Source organism: Numida meleagris, chromosome 24 (assembly GCF_002078875.1).
Source record: "Numida meleagris isolate 19003 breed g44 Domestic line chromosome 24, NumMel1.0, whole genome shotgun sequence".
NCBI classification, from domain to species: Eukaryota; Metazoa; Chordata; class Aves; order Galliformes; family Numididae; genus Numida; species Numida meleagris.
Genome location: NC_034432.1, coordinates 367,810 through 392,433, shown reverse-complemented (window position 1 = coordinate 392,433; position 24,624 = coordinate 367,810). Strand labels below are relative to the sequence as shown.

Below are 24,624 nucleotides of genomic sequence, written 5' to 3'. Positions count from 1 at the left end.
TTGTCTTTTTTTTTTCTTTTTTTGGTCCCCTGTTCTTTATTTATATACCATTCTGGTTGAGCATCAGTCTCTGTAGTCAATCGTGTGTCCGCATTCCTTCAGCACCTCAAGCTGGAAGGTGACCAGGTCCTTTAACAAGAGGCACCATATCGAGTACCTTCTGCACAATTCCATGCTGAATAAACACGTTTTGTAACTCATACAACCAAGTTTGAAATTTCCTCCAGGAAAGGCATGGTTACAATGTGTGTTTTTTTACACACTAGCAAAGAAAGTTACGTACGCAAGTGATTTTGAAGATCTTTCCTGTCTTGCTTAATGCTCTGACTTAATTATGCATCTTACATTGGTTTTATGAGGTTTGCCATTGTTTAAAAATAGTCTGTAGCAATCTGTGGTTAGAACTGTTCTTGGAATAGCCAACAGGAACGGCAAATCTTCACCAAAATTCTGTGAATTCTTGGATTTGCCCATCAACAACTCTAAATTCTTGGCAGCCCCAGTTAAAGTAAATAGAAGAAGAGTTCTGAAGTCCTCCCTACAGAGCAACGCATATAATTCAAATAATATTTTCCATATCAGAATTGCACCTGCATTCGAACCTACTCGTAGATGGATGTGGATTCGCGGCACGTTCAGCACTTCCCTTTGGTGAACAGCAACAGGGTTCCAGGCTGCTGGTTTTTCTAGCAACATTTTGCAGAGCTGTCAGTCATCTGGTGGCCTCCTGCTTGCACAGGACAGGGAGGAGGAGAGCACTGGGAGGCACTCACCTCCTCCCAGCAGCTCTCGTGGTGTCGGTTCCAAACAGGGCTCCAATGGACCAGAAGTCAGGCATTACTCAGCACTTCTGTTCCCTGTGTGAAGTGCAATGTGCTGGCAAACTTCATCGTGCTCCGTCCAACTAATTCCAGGTAAAGCTCGGCATCGTGCTAGGGAAATTCATTTGGGCAGGTTTAAGCATGTGGTAATAACTTCAAAGAGGCTGGAGGTGTGACTTCAGCTGTAAAACAGGCTGGAGTGAGAAGAAGCTGCAGAGACATGGCCAGGCAGCACCTCTCTCTCATTAGGATATGTCTGAGGTCTTTGTCTTGTTCTTGTGCTCTGGGTGATTATTCCATCCCAAGGGTGCTGTCCAAAAAAACCACCACTCATCTGCACAGCTACGCAGAGCACTACAGCAACCAGCTCAGACATTTTGAAATCGTATCCCTATGCCACTGGCCGCTACAAACGATGCTCTTTTCAATAGGCTTATTTTCATTCCACGCAGACCCTCTTCTAAGCCCATCTCACTGCACCTCGACATTGAACTTGCAGCAAATTTCGCTTTGAACTATAGAGGTCACTGCACTCTTATCTACATGTGTTCCCACCCTAGAACAAGGCAACACGATCAGCAAAGGCGGTGCAATTAGAAGTTGATTCATGAAGGTGTTGTAAACACACTCCATAAAAACTCCTCCGCACTACATCACACCTCAAGGCAGATACCTGTGGGAGCTAAGCCTCTCATGGCTGATTTAAATAGATGGATTCACTGCATACCTACTCCCTACTAAAGCCTAATTGTTTTTCACATGTTCAGACTCTCACCACTGCTTAACATCCCATAGGTGCAACTGGCTTAGTGCATCAGGACAGAAATGTGCCCTGCTGGGTGCCAGCTTCCCCCCAGGCTTTAATCCCAGAGCAATTAACAGTGGCCTCCTTACAGTCACCCTTTTGCCACTTTTGCAATTGGAGGATCTGAACTCGAAAGTTTTAAATGAAGTGATCCGTCCCTGGAGGTGTTCAGGACCAGGTTGGATGGGGCCCTGAGCAACCTGGTCTAGTGGCAGATCTGGATGTTGGTGGCCCTGCCTGTGTCAGGGGGGTAGGGACTTGATGATCCTTGGCGACCCTTCCAACCCAAGCCATTCTATGATTCTATGATCTATCAGAGAAAACTGAAGCAGGGGATCTTGTTTTGGCTTTTTCTCCCCTTTTACTTAGAAGACAGCCTCTGCAACGAGTCATGTCTTGAGTCCATTGAGTTTCCTCTGTCTTTTATGTATCTTTCAGCTAAAAAAAGAAGGCAACCATGGAAATGTGTCAGGTTGATTATCTTATTTTCAGTTCTGTCTTTAAAAATATATAATCAGAATATTTTCTATCTTAAATATCATCATAATTAACTCATACCCCGCAGTCAGAACAATGACTTAGATGACAGGAAATCTGAGTTTTAAGATGGGAACTGACATTACAGAAATTCTCCCCATCCCAGTGTATACCAGACAGGAACGTTCCACTCTGTGCTCCTTATCTGCTGCTGATTTCCTCCCCTTCCTAAAGGAGAGGGGAGCAGGAATGAAGGGTAAACCGGTAGCGTAGAAAACTGGAAACAGAAACTGTAAACCTGCTGTCAGATGGGGACATTGCAGAGAGCTCAGTCCTGTGCTTTGCCAATCAATTCCTATGTCACCTGGGGAAAAAAATTATGTAATATTTTCCCCAGTACAGAAAGCACAGCCTTTAATCTCTGTGACAAAGATGTCTAACTGCAAAAAAGGGAAAAGAGCAATGCCACTCATGCTCTGCTTGTAGTGTCTGTTTGCTCCGAAAGGACTTGAGGGCTGGGTTTGGCTTTATTCTTTGTTTGCATAACACCGAGCATGCCTCATTTGCAACTTCACTGCAGTTTGACCCGGTGCATTACCAACAGCTTAAAGCTCTGTGTCTGCTGCTCCTGATACTGAACTACAGTTATTTCTTCCAGGGAATGGGGATTATTCCTTTCTCACTGGGGCAGAAAGGCCGCAAGGAGGAAGGTCAGCTGCTGGGGATGTCTGAGCAATGGCAGTGCTGTAGGCTGAGCATCGGATGGATGAATTTTTTTGGTGCACATTTACATTTGGAAAGACCTCTGCTGGCCAACACCTCAGAGGCATTCGTGCTCACGCTGAGCTCAACACGGAGACCTACAATTATCCGTTTGAATGCTCACTGAAAGGCCCCACTGCAATCATGTTTGCATAACAAGAGTTAAGATACAACGTTACTTTAAACCCTTTGTGCCTCCAGAGGATGGAAAGCGCTTCCTCGGGGGTGTAATTATGGAAACAGTTGTGACACTGTGTAACTTCACTCCGTGCTACACCGTTTCATAGGAGTAGTTCTCAGTTACCGGCTTGGTGCTGCCAATGGGAGAGCACTATAGAAGGGACACCAGAAGGCTGCTGTGTGATGCAACAAAGCTTTAATGAAAAAGAAACGCCTTCGTTTGCAAAGCAAGATATCACAGAATGTGAAAAAAAACAACACCAAAAACAACCAAATACTGTTTCCAGACAGTTTCAGAGAATGTCCAACAAATGTCCTGCACAGAGATGAGAGACTGCTGTCCTCAGCCGGCTCTGTTCTCTCGGCAGCTGCGCAGCTCCCGGTGAAGATGCCATTAGGAGCGAAGCTTACATTGCGTATGCTGCCCCACAAAACTGGGACAGCTGAAACAGGTGACAGCGGTGAACATCAACCCAGAAACTGAAGGGAAAACCAAAAGCAGATGAAAGACCAGAAATGCTAAGTAGAAACTGGGCTGCTGGCGTGCTGAGCCCAGTCCTCATCACTCTGCTTGGGCATCCATGGGAGAATCGCCCAGCCCTTCTGTCCTTAGCAGGGCGGGCAGATGACCTGCAGGATCCGGCTGTAGTGACGAGGGGTGAAGGGGCAGGAGAACCCATTGCCAAGTGAGGAGAAGGCTGATCTCCCATAGCCATAGTGTGCTCCATATCCCAAGGAGCTCCTGATGCCATAAGAGCTCCTGGAACCACAGAGGCCCCCCAGCCCCAGGGAGCCCCCAGAAGCAGGTACTCCGGAGGAGCCCACCACGGCTTGCTGGGGGAAGGAGCTAAGGATGGGACCAGGGAAGGTGACCACGACAGGGGGTGGCTGGATGATGGCGGTCGAGTCAGGGCACTGGCGGACACAGGGCTGGTTGCAGCTCTCAGCGATGGGCTGCAGGCAGGCAATGCTGCTGATGGTGGGGTGCATGTCGTAGCAAGACATGGCTCTGCGGGAAGGTGATCCTGAAAGAGAGGGCTGAGTGAACCCAGAGCACAAGGTGTGCTGGAGCACAGCATTTGCTGCTCGGTTGCTGGGGAGCAGCCAAATGATGGCCCGATGCACAGGCAAAATCAGTGACACCGTTTACATAGCTTCTTGTCAATCAGCAATGCTTTGATCTTCCCCATCCAGCAATCCCCAGAATTCTCACATCCACCTCTGCCTTTGGAAACTGCTGCCGCTATTTGTTTGCTTTTTTTTTTTTGTAAAGTCCCCCTGGGAGGAGCAGAGTGCCTGGAGCACATTTTATGCTCGAACACAAACGTTCTCCTCCCCGGGGAGTGCACCTTGAAACCACTAGAGCTGACTTCTTCATTGCATCGAATGGGACAGAAGCAGGTTTGGGCTCAGGAATCATGCGAAGGAGACATGCACACAGCACTGCTCTAATTGCAGGTTTCATGCCCCTTTTCTGTTTTTTGTTTTAAGCTCTTCGGGATAATTCACTTCCACTGTTCTCTTTCAGCTCTACTTTCCCTTAGTCTCTCTAATTCCCCTGGTAAAACCTCAAAGAGTTTGAGCCCAAGATGAATTTGAACTCATGATTCCTATACTTGCAATGTTAAAGATAGATACTCCGAAATATTTCTGTCCAAATGTTTCTTGGCAAAACAATTTTGTACAGAGTGTGGAGTAAGTTGGGAAAAGATAAGGAGCTGATTTCCTTTGTCATATAAAAATCCAATCTGCAAACTACCACTTCAGCTAAAAGCTTGGTTATGGAAACTTGCAGCTTAGCTCTGCTTCCAGGAGTTCTATGCACGGTGTAGCCCTGCAGCACAGAGAATCAAAGCACTGAACTTGGTGTAGCCAAGCAGCTGATTTGGATCAGGATTTACAGATGGGAATATGACAAATACACCGGATCAGACCACCAGTCTTTCTGCTTTCGTTAGTGTTGTTTCTGGGGAAAACAGCTCAGGTTTAAGATAAGCAGGATTCAGCTTTTACCTATCCATATAAACTAAACACAAGCTAGGATTACTTTGCAGTAAGATTGCCATGTGTATAATGCTCTTTACTCAACTGGCTCCTCAAACAGCTTCAGATACAGCCGTGGCTTAGGTATTAACTGAAATGCTACAGGAGAATTCTTCATTTTCAAGCTGCTACCATCCAATATTTACAATCTGCTAGCAGGATGGGAATAGCAAAATAAGAATGACAGAATTCAATGCTCCGAGCCCTGGTCCTGACTCGTAAATCTTGCCAGTAACACAGCTTGCAAATACACTTTAAAATAAAAGATGGAGAGAGAGAGAAAGAAAGAGAACCACAAAATCTCACCTGATGTGAAGAAGAGTCTGCAAGGAGGAGTTGGAACCCAGCTGCACATTGTTCCTTTTATACAGCTCTCCCCAGTGCCCGGGGGAGGTCTGAGGCACCACACACATGATTATAGTCATAATCATAAACCAGCCCAAATCTGAAGCACATTGAACTTCTCAAAATGATGAAATTGTTTTTGCTTTGCTGTTTGCAATCACCCTAAATCTCTCAGTAGTGTGGTAGGCACATTCCAGCTCCTAGCACTCTTTCATCTCGAAGATTAACTGACCAGCTTCAGTGTTGGTATCATTCCACCCTCCTCACTGGCATCACAGGAGGAATTAAACTCTTTCTATGTATTTAGCACTTCATTTACTTTCTGTAATGATTTTAATCAGAGCTGTAGGTTGCTGTGCATGTTTGCATTTGAGCTCTGCAGATCAAAGCTGTAATCTGATCTACTCACGTGTTTTGCAATGAAATGGTCGGTGAGATGGAAGGCACGTCTGGTCCTGCTCCCACCCAAGGCCCCAAAATGTGGGGGTGAACCCATCCCTATGGAAAGCCATGGGCACTGTCTATGGGCTTTGATTCAGAAATGCTGAATTTTCCTTGCTGCCTGGGAACACCAGCAGAAGACATTATTTTAGTACCTGAAACCATGATTAAAATGAAATCTGAAGGGATATTGGTGTAGTTCACAGTTTGCCCCAGTCTAGCCCTTTGCCTTATAGAGGAACTGAACTTGTGTTTCACTGGGCGTTGTCAAAGAAACAACTTTAATTTCTTCCCAGATGTGCTCATAAGTGGCAGGAAGAGTGATGGAATATTACAGCAGTGGCATTATTTTCCTTCTCTTCCTTTCTTTATCAGCAGAACATCACTTGTAGAATGCAGCTGTCACAAAGCCCAGGCTTGACTTGCCAGATTTCAAGTGATGTGTTTAAACCACTTATTCAGGCTTTCCCTGCATTCAGTGGGGAGAGACAAGAACGTTGGAAGACACTCATGCTGCCTCATGCTTCCCTTACCGGCGTTTCTATCACCCTCAAAACACACCAATTTTGCTCTCGTTGACACACATCATGATTAACAAAACACCCAGCTTCTAAGCAGGATAGGCGCACTGAGATGCATCCCACCCATATTCTGAAATCCTGAGCAATGAACAGTGCCTAATCCAACCCTAAGTTTCCCCATTTGCTCATGGATCAGTTGCGGTTAAATAACAATGGCCGCAATGTTTGTGGCTGAAATTACCCTTAATTTACGAGGGTTTTTTCCGGACTTTGAGATAGCCCTGGGGGAATCTTGCCACAATAACACTTCTAAGGGATGTTAAATTGGTTTTCATGTGTGGTTTTTAAGCGCTTCGTAAAGCATCTCCCTTGGTTTAGGCGTGAGCTGGTGTGTCATTATTGCCATACAGGTATGTGGTCAGATTCAAGCAGCCCAGTGCTTTGAAATGTAATTTCGAAATTACACCGGTCAAGTGCATTCTTCCTGCTCTTTTCACCAGCTCATCATTTCTAACATCAGGCTTTCAGCTGATTTCCTGTTCCAAAGCAGCTCTTCATTTGTCTGTTTGTGGCACAGAGATCTCCAAGCTCTGTCCTCACATTTGGAAGCTTTTCCTGGTGCCTTCCAAGCCTACCTGTGAGCTGTCTACTTTGCCTCTGTGTTTGAAACACATGCTTGGCTTCCTTTGAAATACATATTCCACTAGCTGTCTGTCCTTTATTGTGCCAATTTAATTTACACAGCTGGGTAGTTTGCCACACAAGGCATGGGGCTGGATGGTTTTAAAAGTGCTTTGTAATGTTTATCTTGATTTTTCCCACAGAAAAGTGCAAGGTGGTCCTGTTCCAATGTGAGTTCCAACCTCAAGCGGATTGTTGGTTTCACAAGAAAGACGCTGTGCTTTGTCTCAATTATATGTTATCTAGCATGAGTAAGAAAGGATGGAAAGAAAACCTGCATATGAAAGCAGAAGGCAATTACAGTTGACTTCTGAGCCACCATCATTATGTCAGCTAATAAAGAAGAGGTAAATAAGTGAAGCCAGTGCAATTCCCCCTGTCATTCTTATGTATTTAATGGATGATTACCAGGAATTAATCTTGCCAGTTAGGTGTTAAGATGAAAGAAATCCTTCTTTTGTAATTTGCATTTCACACGGAGTGAGAATTTGAATCAACTAATAAACATAAATATTGAGCAAAACTGTTTCATCATTTTGAGGTGAACCATGTGTGATAGATGTGGGATGGAGTTAATGGGAGCCTCGGGTCCTCCAGGCAGTTTGAGGAAATGCATATACATTTCTTCCTCAGAACTGCCTCGTATTTGTTTCTTTCGCCGCCTTCTTCTCAGGGCCAACTATTTTCTAGCTGTCAAACTGTTGGTTTCGGTGCCATTTTGAGATAGTCTTCTTTTGTCATTTATGAGGTGACAATGTTATATGCTGATTTTTAGGGCTCAGCTGGTATTTTTCATGATGCACTGTCAGGAGCTGTCAGCTCTCCATTAGACCAGATCTTGGAGTTACACTCTGCTGAACAGAAACCCAAGCCCCTCAACTGCAATCCTACAAACTGCACTGTTACCCTTCCAAGACTTCTGTCTGGGCCAGGTTTAACAGAGGATGTGCCCTCTTGATCACTAATTACTTGGTCTTCCAGCTGCCATTTCAACTTAGTTTGCGTAGAAGAAAGCCAAAGTTTAAAGGGATGTGAGGAAAGCTTCCTTGGTTCCTGGGTGCTAGGAGTTGGATGAGCCTTCTCATTCAATAATGGATAGCATCCAGATTTTTACTCTTAACTTCAGGCCACGTGGAACTGATGTTTATCAGAGACTATGCACAAGACAAGAGCAGGCATTTGCCTGGTGAAGCATGTGACGTCCTATATTCCCGTGTTTCCACTACACAGTGATTAACTATTACCTAAAATTATTTTTCTTAGAGGGCTCATACACCTCTGAGGAACTTCATTGACATGACCAGGTAGATCTTGGCTGGTTGGCTGCAGTTTGGGGGAATGGATCTGGAACTATGCATTGCGGAGGACCTGGGCTGCTGTGCCTTTCCCGTCACTATGAGATTTGAGCTTCTCCTGTTCCAGGGAACATGTGCAATTACACTTTGCCATGATTCCTGCTGTTCAGTCTGTGTCTGGCTCCAGTGCCAGCAGCTGCCCAGAGTTGAGGGCAGTGACTCAACCACCACTTGTTGGCATCACCTCCCCAGCCCACTGCTTGGTTCCTTCCTTCAGGACAGTAAAGTGGGGTCTTTGACAGCGCACACACTTTGGGGCTCCTTCTCTTAACAAGAGCCTTGGTTACGCCCATCTTTCCCACAACACATTTTCTTACAGATTTTCAGGGCAGAGCAACAAGCTGTGCTTCCCTTCTGGCTGCTGTTTTGTTGTAGGTAAATATGTAGCCTAAGATCTTTTGGCATCTGAACTACGGGAAGAAAACCACCTTGTAAGATAAGTATCTGCTTCATCAGGAGACAGTTACTTGCTTTTCTGATAACAAGCAAAGATAGACTATGTGTGGTGCAGTACTTTTACTTGGTTTGAGGCTACCCATAGAATATTTATCTAAAATATATATAATATATATGTTACTTACAGAGAAACAAAGAACTCCAAAACCCAGGAACCCAGACAAAAGTACTGTGAATATAAGCGAACGGTCCTTGTTGTGGATTTGCAGGACTATCAGCTACACTCAGCCAGGATTTACCAAAGAAAATTCAACTGGCTGGACCCGGGCTGATCTGTGCTAGAGAAAAAACCAAAACCAGAATCAATTCAGTATCAGCCACCAATCTTCCATTAAGGGCTGTGGTTAGATTACATTATGACATTAGATAACAAGTCTGCAGTGGAATAAGCAAGGGCTCAATGTGTTGTTACTTCGAATGTTTTATCTCACAGACTCATGAGTGGGAAACGTAATGGAGCAATGTGTCAAGAAAGCCCCTGCTCACCTACGGCAGGTACATTGTGACCATGTTGGTTAAGATCAGTGGTGAAGTAGATGTAGTAAGGGCTTCTGGTGGAGACTTCCACCGTGTGGGCAGTGTTTGCACAACGTTATTGCAGCTCTAGGTTCAATGGGCAGTTTACTCAGAGAAGTTGGCAAACTCAGAATGGGTGGAACCAATAAACGACAATATCTTTTTTTTTTTAAATGATGCAGCGGAATTTTAATGAGAATGAAAAGAATAAAAAGGTAGCACAGTATCAAGTATGTATACGCTGGATGTTGGAGACAGATGCATTTGGAAAGGAACTCTGGTATGTGTCACACTGCACTCAGAAACAAGTATGATAAAATAGAAACAAATAATTAATCCTATTAAGATACTGAAGAAGTATTCAAAGGAAAAATGCAGAGGTGTGGAGCATGGCGGTGCCCTGAGCAGGACTTGCGAGTGCTTTCACAAAGCTGTCACTCATCTGCTCGCTGGTAAATCTGCATTTTGTTTTTCACTGGTACTTCATTCAGTGGATTTTCCTGTTGTGTTTAGCAGGGCCCACAGCTGCCTCGGCGGTATCTGCTGTACCGGTAGGAGTAAGGGCTGCAATAGCCAGAGCCATAGGATCTACCATAACCATACAGGCCCCCATAACCCAGGGAGGAGCCTCCATAGCTCCCATAACCTCCATAGCTCCCAATGCCATACAGACCCCCGTAGCCCAGAGAGGAGCCCCCAGAGCCCCCAAGAACGGGTGCTCCAGAAGATCCCACCACAGCTTGCTGGGGGAAGGAGCTGAGGATGGGGCCAGGGAAGGTGACGACAACAGGAGGCGGCTGGATGATGGCAGTCGAGTCAGGGCACTGCTGGACACAGGGCTCATTGCAGCTGTCAGCGATGGGCTGGGGGCAGCTGATGCCGCCGGTGGTGGTGGAGCACAGATCGTAGCAGGACATCTCTTGGGGATGGACGTAAGATGCAGCACACACTGAGGAGTAAATGAAAGGGACAAACTACTGGAAAAAGAGTTTAAATGTTGGACACATGGACAAGAACAATGGCTTTATCTCTCAGGTCTTGGCTGTACTTCTTCCTCTTCAATATAGTTCATGCAACTTCTCTCTCTCATTTGCAAAAATAAGCACTGCTCAGGTTCCATTCTGAAAAGTCACTCCTTTTATAGTCTGCTTCCTAATTTCTTATGTTTCGTTTCCTATTAGAAGAAGCTCTTTGTTCTACCCAGCTGTCAATCACTACAAGAACTGACCACTTACTTTGAAAATTGTTTCCACTATATTTTGCATTCACTCTCACAATGTCTGTGTCTAAGAGATTGTTCCATGTTTTGTTTTATACTGGCAAAAACAAAGCAGAGTAACCTGAATACCAGCAAATCTCTTGCGGTAAATTAATGGGAAGCTAGAATAACGACTCTGACATACTGACTCGCAACTTGTTTCCAAAAGCAGTAGCTAAAATCATGCTGCCAGCATTCCGAGCCTGCTAGAAAAACAGATTAATTAAGGCATTCCCTGCCCTGAAGTGCTTGCCAATTAGTTTCAGAGTCACAGGGTGGGTGAGAAGATTGTTTGACTTCTCCAGAGTGAAACTGGTACACTCAGACAGCTACGGGTTGGCCTCTACTGCAGATAAGTTGGTTGGGTGCTGAGCTCTTCAGAAAGATTGTCACCATAGGATCTGAGCCAATTTCCAGGAAAACCCATGGAAAAGGCTCAGTACCTCCTGTGAACAATACTTCTTTTCACTAGAACCATACTGAATCATAGAACCATGGAAAATATTAGATTAGAAAAGATTTCTGAAGGTCATCTGGTTCAACTCCTTTCTCAGTGGAAGGATGAAGTGAAGGTTAAGGTTTTCTAGTTTCATCTCTATATTCCAGTATCCCTTTAAACAATATTTCTGCACTTTTCTGGGCAAGCCAATCCCCTTAAAATACATACATATAAAAAGATGCATATCAAAAATTACATATATCTTCCTTAAAAATTTCCTAGTGACATGAATAGCTTTCTGCTGAAGTTCTGAATGCTGCTTTCATAGCCTGAGTTTGTATTAATAGGAAGTGACCATTTTTGAAGAATCTGAATACACTGATGTCCAACACTATACAAGAAAAATTAAACTCACAGAGAGAGAATCCATCATTATTAATAATCTTTGAGTATAGATGATTCCATACATATTTAATTAAAACAATTCAAAAAGAGATATGTGGATTTTAGGCAAGAGATCATGATAGAATGGTACTTACCCTCTTCACAGGAGAAAGCAAGAAAGGTGGAATGAAGAGCTCTCAAGTCTGAGAGTTTTTATACAGTTCCCCAGATTATGAGGATCACCTAAGGTACAATTTGTATGTGTTCATAATTGAGGCAAACCCCAAATTAATATGACATGGAGGTCATCAAAGTTTGGCTGACTGTCAGTTTGAATTCTCATGAAATATGAGAGCTGCATTTTGTCACAGAAGTCTCTTTCATCTCAAATGCTTAGACATCATATTAATTCCTGTTATCACCTTGTTCATGTCGTTAGTGGTACAGCAGGAGCAATGCTAATGCTTTTCTTCAGCTTTTCCATTACCTTTGTTTTCATGGTCTGATGCGCAACTGGGAATGACAAAGCAACACCCATTTAATAAGCTGTCTGTTACTGAAAAGTTTATATTTCGTATTTCTCCATTGAAGAAAACAGTCACGAACAGATTTCAGCAAGAACACAAATGACCTTGACTTATATATTTTAATGTGATATCATTTCATAATTGCTAGGCACATAAATCCAGGTACACGTATGTAATCTAATTGTAAGAATGCATTCTCAAACCATTAGTGGATGATTTGTGGCATTTGAAAAGACTTGTTCCCTGGAAACTTGGAAATATTGCCCAGAAAAAGTTCCAACCACTTCAAAGGCTGAGGGACCCACCTGATAATTTATGCTAATCTATGGCATAGAGTCTGCACTATTAAAACAACACATCTGTAAACAGGGGAAGAATCAGCCTTTATTTTTCACAATACACTCCAAGTTCATAATTGTTCTCTATTTGTTGAAACTGCCAGCTCAGCACTGTCCTGGACTTGAGCATTACAGGTCATGAATTCTTGAGAACCAATGTCAACAACTCAAAGCACTTCTGCCCCATTTCTTTTTTTGCACCTGAGGATCCGTTGCACAAAAAATGCTCGTGCTTCCTCAGGACTATTAAATATTCTCAAAATCCATCCTTGCTCTAACAGCATGAAAAAAAACAACAACACAGGGAGATAAAGGTGTTCTCTCTGTCTGTGGAATCATGGAGACTTCGCCCCACACGTTTTTGACTGAGAGTACAGTTTAAGTGACTGCTGGGAGGAGAAATCCCCTCAGCTGACATCTACATGAAGAGAGATCCCAGCACTCCAAAACCTAAGGACTGTGCTATCTTTCTGCTCAAATTTCAATTTCCACGTCCATCTCATCTAGAAAGTGGAACTGAAGCAAAACTTGCAGATGCCTGGAGGGGCTTCTGCTCTTTAGAGCTGAATTGCTCCCTTTGCAGCCAAAAGCTACAGACTCTCCCAGGTGCTGAGTCCTCCACCTGTGGGTGGGGAAGGTAAGCATGCAGCAACCACCCCCAACGTTCCTACACATTGCACTGTCAGCCTTTAACTGCTGTTTGGGCAGGTTGCAATGTGAATTATATGTTCTTAAACAAAAATCATGTCCATGACAGCAGTTTGTTATTCTGATAAACCCATGAGACACTCTCCAGGCGTTAATACAAGAGGAGCAAGTGTAATTCTTTCGTAATTTCAAAGAGGTGACTGGAAAAATGCCAGGTATTAATTTTCCCCAACAAGTCAGAAGATGAAAGAATTCCCCGTCATGTAATGTAATGTTTAGGTACTTTTACAAGAGAATTTTGAAAGGACTTGTAAACTCCAATAATGAACAAAGCAATGTCATCATCTTGATGGGTTTCCTGCGTTTGAAATTGGGGCGGGCAACAAGTGTTAATCTTGTACCTCCGCTTGCTCGGATGGACTATAAAAGCTCTTCTCTCTCATAGCTCTTCCAAACCTTTCCCTTGACTTCTCTGGGGCTCAGGTAAGTTTGTTTCTTCTCTATTGCTACCTCTTTACTGCCGTATTTAACCCCGGCTGGTGTCTACCATCCATGCTGTTGACCACATCTGTACTGTATTGGGACAGGGAACCTAGTGTCAGCTCTGAGCTGACAGACATACCTTTTATGTGGGGGGCATTGTGGAGGTATTGGCTCAGTACTAATTCACTACAGGGCTTGCATTGTGCTACCCTGACTGCTGTGCATTTAACCTATTGCAACCTTTGTGTATTCTGGAGTTTACAGAGGAATTCTTTATCTTGGCACTAGTCATTTCAAAAGAGCTTTTTGAAGGACATCTGGGCCCAGAATGTTTATGTATACATATTTATTTAACATTGAAATTTCATTGTTTGTATCAGGGCAATGGCTGCCTAGGTGGGAACTGGGATAATAGTATAACTATTTGTCCTTTACTGTCATCTCAAATGACTTTGAAAGCCATCCAGGCAGGGAAAACCCCATAACCTGCGTTTATACAATTCAGCAAAATTGGCTATTTGCTCAAACTCCTGTTCTCTACTCATAACCTTCATGTAAACAGCTATAGTCATTTCTTAGTGTTTCTTTGTCTTCTACTTAGTCTCATCATCACTGTGTGCTGCATCTTACATCCATCCCCAAGAGATGTCCTGCTACGATCTATGCTCCACCACCACCGGTGGCATCAGCTGCCCCCAGCCCATCGCTGACAGCTGCAATGAGCCCTGTGTCCAGCAGTGCCCTGACTCGACTGCCATCATCCAGCCGCCTCCTGTTGTCGTCACCTTCCCTGGACCCATCCTCAGCTCCTTCCCCCAGCAAGCTGTGGTGGGATCTTCTGGAGCACCCGTTCTTGGGGGCTCTGGGGGCTCCTCTCTGGGCTACGGGGGTCTGTATGGCGCTGGGAGATATGGGAGCTATGGGGGTCTGTATGGGGGCTCCTCCCTGGGCTACTGGGGCCTGTATGGCTATGGTAGATCCTATGGCTCTGGCTATTGCAGCCCTTACTCCTACCGGTACAGCAGATACCGCCGTGGCAGCTGCGGGCCCTGCTAAGCCATGCAGAAATAGCCTACATGAAGAATAACCAGTGACTCCGCAATAAAATCTTGATCCATAGCAGTAGTCCTAAAGGAGATGAGATAAAGTTGTGATTGATCCCACCCCACTGCAGTGGAGCTGGAAGCACGCAGAGCATCTTTAATCTCTTCACATTCTACTCATGGTCTCTTTGGTTTTGGTGTATAGTTGGTGGGTACTATATGCAATCATTACTCTCATAAAATGGCATTTCACTGCCCAATCAAAGAATAATTATGGAATGATCTGTCTGCACTCCACTGGGGTTTTTTTTGTTTTGGCATTCTGTAATACTTTTCTGTGAATGTTTCTTATTAAAGTGATTTTCTTCCAAATCAGATACATCAACTTTTGGTTTTAATTTCTGCTATTGTTGTGGAGAAAAACTCTCTAGATACAGAGAACTGAAGAAAGAAAGATAAATCCTCGTGTAGGATAAGCTTTAGAAAGAGCTGAAGCAATCTAGCCATTAGAGAACACTGACACTCTTTGCTGCCCTGACCACGCATTTGTGAGCAGGAATCCTCCCTTCCCAGCTGGTCTGGTGATGGAATAATAACAGAATGTTTAGAAAATAACCACATTCAACCTGGCTTCCCTTATGAGCCACCTGATGATCTTCCGTGATCAGAACAGGAGATGAGCCAATGGCTCAGGTGGGCAGATTATGGGGAAACGAGTCACAGCTGAGGCCCTCAGGTGGGAGGAATGTTCCTGCATGGGAAGGAATTTAGGGAGGTGGGGAGTGGTGGTAGGGGGCTGCTGGGAGGGAAAAGCTGCAACAAGAAGGGATCTTCAGAGGAGTGTGGCTCTCAAGTGGATGTCTTGGGTGAGAAGCATCATGGGAGAGGTCAGAAGAATCTGGAAGACAGGTCTGTAAAATAAAGGGGATGGAAGCGTGGGCTTTAGCTGCAAGGTGTTCCTCTGTAGGAGGAACTGAGAAATGCTGTGTTGATCATGTGTATATGGAGATCTGATTTTTCTAATGCTTAAACTCTCTGGATACCATAAATACCTTGGCTATTTCTGTGGTTTTTGCTAGCAGAGGTGAATCAACCATAATGTAGCAGTATGGCAAAACTGTTGAGTTTTTTGTGGTTTTATTGTCTTTGTCAAAAACTCTTCAGTGTCTTAGATTTTCCGATTCTACAAACCGGCTGTTAATCGAGCTCTAAGCTTAAAAGTTGCATTATACTGACTACAAAGTATTCTTTCTTAAAGGGTTTGACAGAAAGTTAATTTTCTGTAAGGTCTGTTATGAGAATGGTGTTTAAATACTTGAGTGAGCACCTGAAATTCAAGGAGATAAAGATTCAACTGGAAGAAATTAGCCCAACTGCCAGGAGTTTGACACAGTGACCCTTGAGGATCCCTTCCAGCTTTGGATATGCTATGATTCCATGAAACCACTAGTGAATTCTAGATTTTAGGGAAAGCATTTAAATTCATTAATCTAAGGTTTCATTTCTTTAAGACTACTAACCTGTAATTGGTGGTTATACAACGCTAACCTATCTGGGAAGTTGTTTCCATAAGAAATCTTAATATGTGTATCTGAAAAATGAGGAGAGTAGAATGGTAGTTGTTTTTGTTCTGTGGGCTTGAACTCTGCTTTTGTAGGCTTGAAATTTTTTTTGTTTTATGCTTTACTTTTGGGATTTTTGTCTACCTGGTGTAGATTTTCAGCTGGACAGGCTGTACAGCTGAAAATCTGTTGCGGGCTTCTTATCAAACAAATAATTAGGACAAAAACGTCTGAAAAGAACACCAGAAAGTGGCAACTTTGATGCAATAGACTTTTAATGATACTGAGAAAGTAATACATATGCAGAGTCTCCAAGAAATATGCAACTAGTCTTCAGCAAGGGATACATTCACATGATTGATTTTCCTTTCTCTGTCTTAAGTGATCGAAACAAACAGGAATCACTTCTGCAGTTTTGTTACATTTACCCCAGGTATTACAGAAACTTGACGGTAGAAGCATTATAGTATAAACAGAAAGTAGAATTCAGAGGAGAAATTCAATAGGGGCTGAAGGGATGCAGCTCGATGGTCTTGAATCACAGCAGTGCAGACATGGAGCTCTTCAGCTGGGAACCCACTGCATCTCATCTGTTGATTCCCTCCCATGCAGGGAATATTTTCTCATGACTTAGCAGGGCCCGCAGCTGCCACGGCGGTACCTGTTGTACCGGTAGGAGTAAGGGCTGCAATAGCCAGAGCCATAGGAGCCTCCATAGCCATACAGGCCCCCGTAGCCCAGGGAGGAGCCTCCATAGCCATACAGACCCCTGTAGCCCAGGGAGGAGCCTCCATAGCCATACAGACCCCTGTAGCCCAGGGAGGAGCCTCCATAGCCATACAGACCCCTGTAGCCCAGGGAGGAGCTTCCATAGCCCAGGGAGGAGCCCCCATAGCCCCCAAAGATGGGTGCTCCAGAGGATCCCACTACTGAATCCTGGGGGAAGGAGCTGAGGATGGGTCCAGGGAAGGTGACAACAACAGGAGGTGGCTGGATCACGGCTGTGGAGTCAGGGCACTGTCGGACGCATGGCTCATTTCCACTGTCAGCAATGGGCTGGGGGCGGCTGATGCCACCAATGTTGGTGGGGCACAGGTCGTAGCAGGACATCTTGTGGGAACGGAGGTCAATCTGCAAAACACAGACCTTTATGTTAGCATAAAAGAAGTATCAAAAATTAGATCGCCATGAAGCTGTCCAGCAGTAACAAATCTGGGAAGTACACATTCTATTACTATTTTTTTTGCATTGTAGTTTGAAGAATGGTTTTGACCTTAATATGACAAATTCATGTACTTTTCAAATGTGATTTTTTGTTCTTTTCAGATTAGCTAATTTCAGTAGTACAGCATTAGCCCTAGTTGAGATCTTCTACTTAAGTTTGCTGCAAACTCAGCAGACCTCTGTTGAACATTGCCATAATTCTGTCTATGTATATGAACCATTCTTTTTCTTGAAATAGTATTGTAGAATTGTAGATAGTCAAGGAAATCTCTTTCATCATTAGATGTTAAAGCTTGGGAATCAAAACTGCATAAATACCCCCAAGTCCCTTTCTGGAACCCAGCTTCACCATGGCTCCCGTATAAATGAAAAATAAAAAGCTTTATTTTCATGAACAAATAGTATATGGATCTCACAGGCTGGCAGTCCTGAACAGCACTTGGTTCTAAGTTAAAACCAAGAGTTTCTGGCAAGTTAATATTTGCAGTTTGAAAGAAATCTGACTTACCCAATTCACGAAGGCAAGTAAGGCGAGAGAAGTGGATAGAAGAACCTTGAGGAGAGAGCTTTTATACAGTTCCTTCCATTGCCTGGGGGATGTTAGGCATCCTGTGCTTGAGTTCATAATTAGGTACCAACCCCAAACGGTAGGACACGCAGTTCCTCTAAGTGCTGAAATGTTTTTTTGCTTTTTTTTGTTTGCATACTGCAGGCACTTCAAACCCACACATTGCGTGACATGCATGCTCCACCGCAGACCTCTCCATCATCTCCAGGAGTTATTATTTTTTTTATTTCATTGCTCTTCAGGGGATCAAGCAAGCTGACTCAACTTATTTAAGAGTCCTGCATTATTAAGATGACAGGAGGACAGTAAATTTCTTTTAATCCATTTACGTCTTTTAGTGTAATCAGTTGAGGTGACAGTTTACCTACAGACAAAATGAAATTTATTTAGGAGCTCCAATGAAGGCTGGAGGTTTTCTGCAGGCTTAGCACTTCTACCTCCAAACATGCATTGCAGAGCAAATGCGGTGAGCAAATAAGAAGAGTCATTTAGTGACTTTTGGAGAGTTCCCTACTAATTGTCTTTCAGACCTGGGAACAGAGGAATATTTCAGCTGGCAATCACAAACCTCTCTGGAAATGGATTTTGGTTTTTTTTCCTCAAACTTCACTTCATATAATTATGACATGATGTGGAAGCAGCAACTATCATACTATGGATTGTCATCTTGTTAGAAGTTTAACACATGCAGATTTCTTGTGAACAGATACATGCTTTAATAAAAAGGAGATGTGATTTTAAATAGAAAGTAAGTCCCAAAAAGTACTATAAGCCACATGAAAGACCCAAGTGACCTTAACTTATGTAGTTTAACATGATAATCTCTCATGATAAGGAAGTGTTTGCATCCAGGTTTTTAATGTAATACTGATGCAGTACACACAAAGTAGTAATGATTGTTTGTGAGGTATTTGAAGATCCATTGGAATGTCCTCATAAAACTTCGGGACAGTTTTCAGTGTAATAGTTCAGGAAATCTCCAGGGCTGGAAAAGCTCATAATTTAGAAACAATATGTGATATGAAGATTACTAGGTTGATAATTATGATGATTACGATAACCATCATAATGATATGGTATTAAAATAATGCCATAAAGAAAGAAACCTCAGCAAAAGCCACTATTTTCTTTTCCCAGTGGTTTCCCAGCCCATAATTGCTTTCTGCTGAGAGATGCAGTCAATCATTGTTTTTCATGCAAGATCAGTTGTAGACCAGGATCAAGGACTCCAAGATCAAGCAAGCTAGGAATTCAATGAATGTCAGGAAAATGTACCTTTTCAAATGTGTAGAACAAACTGAGCTGAGCGTTTTGAGTATCTGAATGCTTATTTCTGAAGTTCACTGGGAATCTGTCCAGGTAGCGTCACTTTGGTGACACTTCAGACACTGATATCTTAAAGGTGATGTTTTTTGGCTACTGGAAATACAAGTGAAAGAGCAGCAGATACCCTTTAGCCGCTGTGAACAGTCTTTGATTTAAGTTTTGAACAACCAGAAGTCGTCTGTTCAACATAGCCCTATGTAAGGTACTTAGAACTCTCAGCAGGTTATTTCTGATGAAGTATCATCATTGTATGACACAGCAAAAGAAGCGTTAACTATGTATAAGCAGCTTACTTCATGGTGCAGCTCCGAAGAGGATAGAAAACTGGTATTAGTCTCATGAATCATGTTTTAGGATGAAAGATACATTCATTTCACCCATCACTGTTCTAGATCAAAGACCCTTGCGTGATGTAATATGTGCTATGTTGCATGATAATTGGAATCAAGCAATAAGCAAAAACAGAAAGCAAGGGAATTTCATCACTTTATGGAGGTATCAATACAAAAAATGCGTCATGTCAGCTAATTATCTTGATGTTCACAAAACCAGCCTCACCCCTCAGGCAGTCTGTGCTATATAAAAGCACTCTCCACTCAGGGTTCTTCCAGCCTCCTCTCTTCACTTGCTCTTTTTGGTGAATTGGGTAAGTTTGAATCTGCTCTTTACAACTACTATAATACCTCTTTTCTATATGACTTAATGTTGGATGGTCTCTCTAACTAGTACCAATGAGTAAAACTTTAGGTGAGAATTCTACAGAAATGATTCAAAGGGTTATGCACAGCCATACTCAAAGCTGGCATTTAATTTCAAAGCTAACCAAAGGTTTCTTGATAAGGCATAAAAAGCTGATTATCAGTTTACTTCCAGTGGCCGAAGAAATAATGTGACGAGTTCAATACCTGTTTCTCTTTTATTTTCAGTAACCTAGATAAATAGCAGAAAATTTTGAAAAAACCTAAACCTGAGTGATTCATGGGAAAGTTTTCTAGTTAGAAGCAGACCTTCCATTATGTCCAGTTTATTCTATTACAGATCACTCAAGATGCTTTAAAATTAACTCAAGATAAATGGGCATGAATGCGACCAGAGATCAGGCACTGAATTAGATGAAAAACACAAAGGAAACTAGACATTTCTTTTAACAGAAAGAAAAAGGAATCATGCAGAGAACTTAAGGAGGTAACGAGTGAAGAGCTGTTTTTTGGTGCTAATGGGAGTGAGTCATGTGGAGGGCGATTTGCTACACAGTATTTTAATACAGAGTTCTAAGCTCTTTTGCCAAACCAGTCATAAATGTCTTTGCAGTGATCCAGCGTTTAGAAACAGAGGGCAATAGTCTTTGCAATTCCATTGGAATAGTCTCATCAAACAAGTTATTGAGCAAATCTGAATAGTCAGTGTCTACTAATCCTCAATAAGGCTCAGCACAGAGAAGATCAGTAGCAAAGATGAGCTCGAGTCATGAAATCACGCATAGCACTACACTTGGTTCTTGGGAACTCCAAGTCCTATGCTGATCCAATGACTCACCAAAGCATCTCAGGAAATAATTTTGCTGCTTTAGTTCTCAATTCTAATGCATATGGAGGAATTAGTGTGCTTCAAAGGGCTTTTGTTGAAGGAAAGGTAGAGAACTCTATAATGTGTTTAATTATGTAAATAATGCTTTGTGCTTAGTAAAATCAACCTGGTATTATACAGATTGACCTCCATTCCCACAAGATGTCCTGCTACGACCTGTGCCCCACCAACATTGGTGGCATCAGCCGCCCCCAGCCCATCGCTGACAGTGGAAATGAGCCATGCGTCCGACAGTGCCCTGACTCCACAGCCGTGATCCAGCCACCTCCTGTTGTTGTCACCTTCCCTGGACCCATCCTCAGCTCCTTCCCCCAGGATTCAGTAGTGGGATCCTCTGGAGCACCCATCTTTGGGGGCTATGGGGGCTCCTCCCTGGGCTATGGAAGCTCCTCCCTGGGCTACAGGGGTCTGTATGGCTATGGAGGCTCCTCCCTGGGCTACAGGGGTCTGTATGGCTATGGAGGCTCCTCCCTGGGCTACNGCTCCTCCCTGGGCTACAGGGGTCTGTATGGCTATGGAGGCTCCTCCCTGGGCTACAGGGGTCTGTATGGCTATGGAGGCTCCTCCCTGGGCTACGGGGGCCTGTATGGCTATGGAGGCTCCTATGGCTCTGGCTATTGCAGCCCTTACTCCTACCGGTACAACAGGTACCGCCGTGGCAGCTGCGGGCCCTGCTAAGTCATGAGAAAATATTCCCTGCATGGGAGAGAACCGGCGAAAGGGCAATACGATCTTGATCCTCGACTGAGCTCCTGAATAAGGGGCAGAGCATGAAAAGTTTCTTCTTAATGCAGTGGAGTCAGAAAATCTCCAAGGATCTCATTTCTAATTTTTTTTTTCTCCGTCTTCTGTTTCATCTCAACTTCTCTGCCCTGTCAGTGGCCAAGTGTATTCAACTCTATCCATGTCCCCCAGGGTCATTTCTGGGCCCTGCTCTGGCCAATGCCTGGGAGAAGTCTGAAGAAACACCTTTCCTGAAGCCCTAGGGAACTCCTTCCCACCTGGGCCCTGGTACATGTTTCTGCTGTTGTGTCCTTTACAATAAAACAAGCCTGCATCCAATGCTTGCCTCTCTAGTTTTCCTTTGCAGTCCCTGTAGGAGTCCAGGTCTCCCTTCTCGTGCATGTGGCCCCTCTCCCATCCTGGCTAGGGCAAGCTCTCAGCCCCCTGGAGTTCAAGGCTGAGCTGCCTTGAGGGAAAGACCTTGGTAGCTCTCACATAGCCCTACTGTGAAGGAAGCAATCTGCTCAGTCTTCCTTTGCTACTGAGATAGAATTATCTTGCCTCTCCTCTATGCTAGTTATTCCAGCTGTCAAACTTCCAATGTTTAGTTATAGTTTAGTGCTGGCATTCCTTTTGTTTTTAAATCTTGTATAAGTAAGTTACTAGGAAACATCACAGTGTTCACGTATAAAGTGAAAAACCTGTCTTGAAGTTCTGTCAAGTTATACTCAGAAAAGGAACAATAGGAGGAAGATAAATGGGCGACAATCTTTAAGATAGGTATCTGATGAGCAGTGATCAAGCACTACCTCTTCACTGCTAAGGTAATTGTTGCCTCAGGGAAGTTTTGGCCAAGCCCGCAGATCAGCTGAGTGAAGTAAAAAGAAAATGAACTATTGCTTTCCGGAGGCTTTAGGAATTACTTCACAGATGCTTTCAGTGAAAAAGTAACTGTGCGATTTCTTGAGCTCAGCTCTCTGTCAGTGTTGTGAAGTAGCAAGCCAGAATTTAACCGGTAATTTCACTGTCCCCAAAGTATGTGGGTATGTCAGATGGCCCTATGCTGAAAGTAGCAATGAGTTGAAATCAAAAGTAGTCTGACTATTGTATTAACATAACTTGTTTTTCTTTTAAGAATATATGGGTTTTTTTTTTTGTTTATTGATTAAAAACAGTACATATTGAGAATATTTCAATGAAAAAAAAAAAAAAGACCCTCACCAAAATCCTCTCTCTCCCATCTTCTCAGTTCTCAATACCACCTGCCCTCAAGGTCGTGGGCTTTTTGTTGAGGGTTTGTGGGAAGCTGGGATGGTGCTGGAGCCTGAAGGACTCAGATGAGAACACATCTCTCCTCCAAGGGCCCCAGAAATGGGCACACAACCCAAGCAACCAGAGTGGAGGCAGCCTCCTGCCTTTTGGGTGCAAGGAGATGGTTCACCATTCTTACTGCTGCTCTTCAGTCTCACACATCTTGGGGAAAGGACATTGCTGTGATGATTTCCCTGGAATGAAACAACTAGCATCCTACTTCATGCCACACCATCCCTGCATCTCTTTGGCTCAGGCACCTCTTGCGTTGAGCAATGCCCTGATTCCTCCCAGCTGACTCATTACCTGCAGCAGTTCTACAAAACTGGAATGATTGATTTCCTCTCTGTTTCTCTTCTCAGCAATGGGATTCCCTTTCTCATGCACAGACTCTCAAAGATACTTAAGTGCTGAACATACGAGCTTCTCCTACTGAATTTTCAATGGATTTGCTGAGAGTGCCAGGCAGGGTGCAAGCCAGCTAAAACTGGATGCATATTGTGTTAGACAGCAAGTGCCTAGCCCAAGATAACAAGATTGTTGAGAGTTATTAGCACCCAGCTAACACGATTGCATAGCTTTATTTGAGCTGGTTGCTTGTTCAGGGTGAGGTCATGTCTGGTTGCAAAAGAGTATGCAACGATACCTTTTCAGTCTGTGTCTAATATCATTTGATAATTAAAGGAATGGACAGTGGTTACTGGTTGATTACTTAAGACTTACTCTTGGAGGAACTCCCCTTATATGTATGCATTAATGGTACCGGTCCATCATTTAGAAGCATTCCAATTAACATGAAGTTAGAACAAAGCTAATTGCCATTAAAAAGGAGGGAATCAAACTTTGAGACTGGAAAAGCAAGGTAGTTTAATAGATGGGAGTGACAGTGAAGGGATGATTTCTGTTCACTAACAAAGCAAAAAGCTATGCACCTGCTGACTAGGGAGAAAAGATTCCGGAGTAATACAGTCAAAAAAAAAAAAAAGAATGAATGAATGAAAGAAAAGGAAAAACTCATGCAATACCCAAAACAGGGAGACTGGAGGTCCGCGGATAGCATAGGGATGTAAGTCCCAGAGGCCAGGGGATCAGCCTGCATTCTCACAGGGTATTGCATAACGTGTCACGGCACTGTATGAGACAGAGTTGCCATGGTCAGGGGCCAGGCCCCAAGGAATCAAAGCCTGGCTTAGCAGAAGCCTGAGAGACTGTCCTGGGCAGGTGAGCTGGCTCTGTGGATGAGAAGAAAGTTTTAGAGCACTCCATGCTCCCTGAAAATAAAAGCCAAACATGCAAGTGTTGGATGCAACCTTCTTTAATTGTAAAGGCAGTAAAGGAAACAACACCACAGATGTGTACTAGACCCAGGCAAGAAAGAGGTGCCTGGGGATTCAGGAGAGGTCTTTCTTCAGGCCGTCTTCATGGCAATGGCCAGCACAGGGCCCAGAAAGGACTCTAAAGGACAATGTTGGCATCAGGCATTCATGAACAGAATGAGGAAGGAGGAGAAGTGGATTGGGCCTGGCTTTAGCAGGGCCCGCAGGTGTTCCACAGCTTCCTGCTGTAGCGGGGCAAGGGGCAGGGACCGCAGGCAGGAGAAACGTAGGGCCTGCCAAAGGTGCAGAGGCCCCCCGAGCCCTGCGTGGCCCCGGCACCATAGAGGCCCCCCAGGCCCAGGGAGCCCCCAAAGGCGGGTGCTCCGGAAGAGCCCACCACGGCTTGCTGGGGGAAGGAGCTGAGGATGGGGCCAGGGAAGGTGACGACGACGGGTGGCGGCTGGATGAAGGCAGTGGAGTCGGG

General features: G+C 44.0%; 6 protein-coding genes and 1 pseudogene across 6 annotated transcripts in view; 2 read left to right on the top strand and 5 right to left on the bottom strand.

Annotated features, from left to right (window-relative positions):
• LOC110388003 (feather keratin 2-like) overlaps positions 1-24,624 on the bottom strand; it is a 906,242-nt gene that overhangs the window by 819,361 nt on the left and 62,257 nt on the right. The gene's annotated exons all lie outside the window — the stretch shown is intronic.
• LOC110387821 lies at positions 3,520-5,544 on the bottom strand (annotated as a pseudogene).
• LOC110387991 (scale keratin-like) lies at positions 9,913-10,320 on the bottom strand. The gene has a single exon (XM_021376773.1). The coding sequence runs from the start codon at positions 10,318-10,320 to the stop codon at positions 9,913-9,915; it is 408 nt and encodes a 135-aa protein (XP_021232448.1).
• Positions 14,126-14,536, top strand: LOC110387990 (scale keratin-like). Its single transcript, XM_021376772.1, has one exon. The coding sequence runs from the start codon at positions 14,126-14,128 to the stop codon at positions 14,534-14,536; it is 411 nt and encodes a 136-aa protein (XP_021232447.1).
• LOC110387982 (scale keratin-like) lies at positions 15,332-21,835 on the top strand. The gene is made up of 2 exons (XM_021376762.1): positions 15,332-15,432; positions 20,911-21,835. The coding sequence occupies exon 2, from the start codon at positions 20,932-20,934 to the stop codon at positions 21,466-21,468; it is 537 nt and encodes a 178-aa protein (XP_021232437.1). The 5' UTR covers positions 15,332-15,432; positions 20,911-20,931; the 3' UTR covers positions 21,469-21,835.
• On the bottom strand, positions 16,697-17,243 carry LOC110387983 (scale keratin). Its single transcript, XM_021376763.1, has one exon. The coding sequence runs from the start codon at positions 17,193-17,195 to the stop codon at positions 16,716-16,718; it is 480 nt and encodes a 159-aa protein (XP_021232438.1). The 5' UTR covers positions 17,196-17,243; the 3' UTR covers positions 16,697-16,715.
• Positions 24,352-24,624, bottom strand: part of LOC110387997 (scale keratin-like) — a 26,189-nt gene continuing 25,916 nt past the window's right edge. Inside the window, exon 3 of the mRNA XM_021376783.1 lies at positions 24,352-24,624. Within this exon, the coding sequence (XP_021232458.1) occupies positions 24,352-24,624 (273 nt within the window).

Excerpts from the sequence above, each read along its gene's own strand:
- LOC110387991 (XM_021376773.1), bottom strand. The coding sequence starts at position 10,320 with ATGTCCTGCTACGATCTGTGCTCCACCACCACCGGCGGCATCAGCTGC.
- LOC110387990 (XM_021376772.1), top strand. The coding sequence starts at position 14,126 with ATGTCCTGCTACGATCTATGCTCCACCACCACCGGTGGCATCAGCTGC.
- LOC110387983 (XM_021376763.1), bottom strand. The coding sequence starts at position 17,195 with ATGTCCTGCTACGACCTGTGCCCCACCAACATTGGTGGCATCAGCCGC.